We start from the raw sequence: 4,615 nt of genomic DNA, 5'->3' as shown, positions 1-4,615 counted from the left end.
GGAGAAAATATGCAGGAATAAAGCATTTAACAATATAGATACCCTTTAACTCCATACCGAAATCTCAGATAGCCATACAATGAAAATATAAATCTAAATAAATAAATAGAAAAATTATTTGTGTTTGGGACGCTGTGAGCATGGAGACTGTAGTGTACACCATAAATGTGAAAACGTTTAGCTTAAATGTTTAATATGAATAAACAGTGCTCATAACCGGCTGCTGAGATAGTATTCTCAAGTGAAATGAGTTGGGGTTTGGACCCTTAAACAGCGTTCATTGGTGCGTTCAATGAACGCATTACGTCATCACTTAACAAGCCCATAGTTTACCATGTTCAATCTTTTGTTATAATGCATCTGTGTGTGTGTGTGTGTTTAGAGTTATTTCAGTCATGCTTCTGTTTTTTTTTCTTTGCAGTGTGTGTATTTATGTGTATTCCGTGTGACTGTTTAGATGATTAAGAATCAGGCGCTTCCTCCAACATATGGCAAGCCGTTTTAACATTTAATCCTTAAAAGATATCTATTTTCATGCTACTACTCATTTTAGCTACTACTATCTATTCCATTTGGTACTAGTACTTATTCATCAAGTAGTGAAGGAAGTAATTTATTCAGCAAAACATAATTAACACAAGTATTCCCAGATCAATCACTTGGTTCCCTGTTCTCATCAGCGCTACTGTTCTTATAGCCCCCAAGTACTTATTCATTGGGCACTACTAATTTTACTACTATGATTTAGTACTATGATCTGACTAGTCTTTGCATAAGTAAAAAATAAATTGTGATTAGTAAGATAAGAATTGTTTCTAGTAACAGTTACAAAAGATAACAGTGCCTAATGAATAACTACATTGTAAAAAAACAATTTGTTGAGTCAGCTTAAAATAATTTGTAACCTGGCTGCCTTAAAATGTTATGTACAGTCAACTCAAAAAAAGTGTATTCAACTTGAAATGTTAAATTATACTAAGTGACAACTTAGATATTTGAGTTGAATCAACATAAAATTTTAAGGCAGCTGGGTTACTTACCCACCTGTTAAGTTTAGCAAACACAAATATCTAAGTTGTTACTTAGTACAACTTAACATTTCAAGTTGACTGAACTTATTTTAGTTGACTGAATTTAAAATGTTAAGGCAGCAGGGTAACAAATTATTTTAAGATGACTCAACAAATTGTGTTTTTTATTTTTTACGGTGTACTACTATCTATTAAAAGGGTATAAATAAGTACTATTAACTAATTAATATCTAATATTTTAAAAGATATTAGTCACAGTTGGAATACATAATAGTCAGAACTTAACAGTTGATATCTGAATGACTTATTACTAGTAAACAACAGAATATCTACTAGTCACTATTGAAATAATTTCTAGTATCTAATAAATACAAACTATAGTGTTTAATGAATAAGTGCTAGTATCTTTAATAAAGATGGTAGTACCTAAAGAATAAGCACTAGTTAGCCAACATATAAGTACTAGCGCATAATGGAATAGATACTAGTAGCTAAAACAATTACTAAAAGAATGAAAATAGATACTTTTATTTTTTTATAGATTACATGTTAAAATGGCTTGCCATACGGTTTGATTTGACTGGTGGCTATAATTCACTAGGGAGTTTTCAAAACATTTCTCTCTGTCAGGAGCCTTTTTTAAATGCAGCAAAAAAAAAAAAAAAAAAAAAAAAAAAAAAATTTCAAATGTCACAGTTATGTTTGTCAGTTTTGTTCATTTAATCAGATGGTCAGGGACTGGAGAAATATGACAAAATAATATATTGCAGTTGTAGGTTATGATCAATTTAAGAACTCTTGTAAACAACCTGTAAATTAACTGAAAATCTAACAATTATCTGCCATTTACTTTTAGTCACAGTAATGGTTAGAAAAAAAGAGAGAGAGAGAAAATGAGGTAGAGGTTTTGTGGGTAGAGTCTAGTTTCCTCTGTGGTGGTTCCTCTTAGTTACCAAATTCACTTTATTTCCATTTCATTTTTCTCACTTACGTTTCTTCACTCAAACTTGAGACTCAACAAGTATCAGTGTCTTTTGTTCACCCACCACCACTGTTTGTCCCTTGATGCAGAAATGGACTGGAATTTCCGGTTGCCTCTGTGTTTGTTTTATGGTAAGTTCAAATTTATGTGTAATTAAATATGCAGCATAAGCTATACTGAAATTAGCTGATGCCATAAAGACAGTAATCAGAAACAAAAACTCTTTTCTTCACTTGTATACTTGATGTAAGATGAACAGATTGTGGATTCTGTGATATCTTGTTTAATGAGTTTTAATAGCTTGATAGGGTTAAATAAGCATCATTACAAGCAAATTTGAATGTGCAGTTATTTTGTCTGATCTGTTGGATATGCATTGCTGTTAAAACCCACTGCAACATCTGATATGCAAATGTATAACGCCTCTTTGCAAAAAAAAAAAAAAAAAAAAAAAGAAAGAGAGAGAGAGAAGAAAAAAAAAAAAACAATCTACTACATGCCTTCTGTCATCTTATAATTTATTTATTTATTTATTATTATTATATATATTATATTATAAGCTTGAATGTATCAGGTTTTTAAGAACCACTATTAAGAATGTTTATTAGTTCATCTCTCCATTATTATTGTGTTGCATTGCATTATATTTCTCAAACTACACAGTTTTGATCACAGTTTTTATTTATAGATATCTTAGTCCCAGACTAAAATGCAAGCTGTTTCATCTCATCATGCACATTTTTTTTTTTTTTTTTTTTTTTTTTTTCCTAAAGCAAAAATATTCTTAAATGTCCTAACTGAACTATGCCCTAATCCTGGCTTGTGAAATGAGGCCATAGAGTGAAAATGTAGTTTATATTTATATGCAGTTTATGTGCATAGATTTACATTATAAGCAGAATTTCATCTTGTTGGCCATAAAAATTGCAATACCTGCAACAAATTGTTACAAAGGAAGGTACTTAGTTTCATAATTCATTTAAAGACTTGATTTTCCTTTCTTTTACATGTTAGTATGCCATTCAGTAATGGCTTTCAACATTGATCCTGTGCCCTGGAAGACTTTCACAAACAATACAAACACTGGCTTTGGCTATAAAGTGATACAGAAAGGTGCAAGGTGAGCTCACTCCACATTACCACAAATCACTCAAAACAAACAGAATATTTGAATCCAAGACTGATGTGGATATTAAAGCCACTAATCAAAAGCTGCAATGCATGTAACAAATTCATGAATTACTCAGGTAAAATCACCTAAGATGACAAACTCAGATAATGTAAAACAGAAGGCCTTCATTTAAACTTCTAAGCTAAAGTTTCTACACACAAGTTGTTTTTTCTTCTGTTTTTCTTTTTTGGTCAGAAGGCAATGCAAAGGAAATACGTCTCTACTTTACAACTAGGTACTATTGTCATTGTAATGTAGGTTCTTTCTGTCTTCTTCCATAGTCTGCTTGTAAGTGATCCTTTAATACAACTCAGTCAAACTCAAAGAGGACAAATTTATGACTGTTCTGTCACCAGAGGAAACTGCATGCCAATGGCCATTACTAATTATTTATTTATTTTTTTCTTTTTGTATGATGCTTTAAAGTATGTAAAATACAATAGTTTTATTTTTTGTAATAATAAATATTTCCTCTTTTTATTCAACAAAGTCCCGGCTGAGGCTGTCAACATGTCCCTTGGACTTTCAATGACCCTAGATCCTCAGTCTTCAAATGCAGTGGTAAGTTATGGGACATTTTTAAAATGCAATAATATCAAGAATTTGTGATTTGTTATTTCTCTTGAACATTTTATTTAATTTACAGAAGAACCAAGAAAAGATTTCCAATGTTTTACTGACCAACTTAAATGTATTTTGTACATATATAATGTTATATAATGGTTTTGATGGCTGCAACACACTCCAAAAAAGTTGGCACACAATAAGATGTCACACAATAAGCTGGTGAACTGGTAATAGGTGAAGGGATCATGAATGAGTCATGGAATCATTTGATTCGTTCAAAAGAACTCATTCAGGAATCAAGCAAGTGACTTTATGAGTGTAACTGAATCATTCTCTTAAAACACGGCTTCATTCATGAATCAAATGTTGTTCGCAGACGCGCATTTCCTCAGACTTATTTTGAAGGCTGTGGTTATTTGCATTAAGTCCAAATAACAATAGATGCTATTGACAGTAAATGCAAATAGCCATAAATTATTTTAGGGCTAAAAGGCTCTTTTGATATATATATATATTTTTTTTTTTCAACCACTAGATGGCAGCAATAACAAATGAGAATCGCTAAAATTATTCAATATAGGCCTTCTTAATGATTTCCAGTTTTGTTTAAGATAATTAAAACAGCAGTTTTTAAATAATGAAACAATATGTAAAAGTGTGGCATTTGGGGTAAAAAACGCCCATGATGTTGGGGCTAAAAGGCACAATAATTAACATGATAATTAATAGAAGACTGACTTTTCCATTTGTTGACATAACAATCAGATGGTAAATTTCATATATTATGTTGGGTGTCCATCTTTGAGATAATCACTGTGTTTAGAATGAAACCATATTTAAAACATGCTATTAATCATATCATAT

At 31.0% G+C, this 4,615-nt stretch overlaps 1 protein-coding gene across 1 annotated transcript; it reads left to right on the top strand.

Annotated features, from left to right (window-relative positions):
- Positions 1-1,854: 1,854 nt before the first annotated feature.
- LOC127161813 (integrin alpha-M) lies at positions 1,855-3,793 on the top strand. The gene is made up of 4 exons (XM_051104562.1): positions 1,855-2,144; positions 3,028-3,133; positions 3,466-3,568; positions 3,674-3,793. Exons 1-4 carry the CDS (start codon positions 2,105-2,107, stop codon positions 3,791-3,793), a joined length of 369 nt encoding a protein of 122 aa, XP_050960519.1. The 5' UTR covers positions 1,855-2,104.
- Positions 3,794-4,615: the final 822 nt, after the last annotated feature.

This window comes from Labeo rohita, unplaced genomic scaffold, assembly GCF_022985175.1.
Source record: "Labeo rohita strain BAU-BD-2019 unplaced genomic scaffold, IGBB_LRoh.1.0 scaffold_746, whole genome shotgun sequence".
NCBI classification, from domain to species: domain Eukaryota; kingdom Metazoa; phylum Chordata; class Actinopteri; order Cypriniformes; family Cyprinidae; genus Labeo; species Labeo rohita.
Note: the sequence above shows the minus strand (reverse complement) of the source record. Positions and strands in the feature narration are given on the sequence as shown.

Bases quoted from the DNA above. Each gene is read 5' to 3' on its own strand.
- LOC127161813 (XM_051104562.1), top strand. From the start codon at position 2,105: ATGGACTGGAATTTCCGGTTGCCTCTGTGTTTGTTTTATG. The intron at 3,134-3,465 runs GTGAGCTCACTC...CTTCTTCCATAG, and splicing joins GTGATACAGAAAGGTGCAAG to TCTGCTTGTAAGTGATCCTT. The intron at 3,569-3,673 runs AATTATTTATTT...TTATTCAACAAA, and splicing joins GCATGCCAATGGCCATTACT to GTCCCGGCTGAGGCTGTCAA.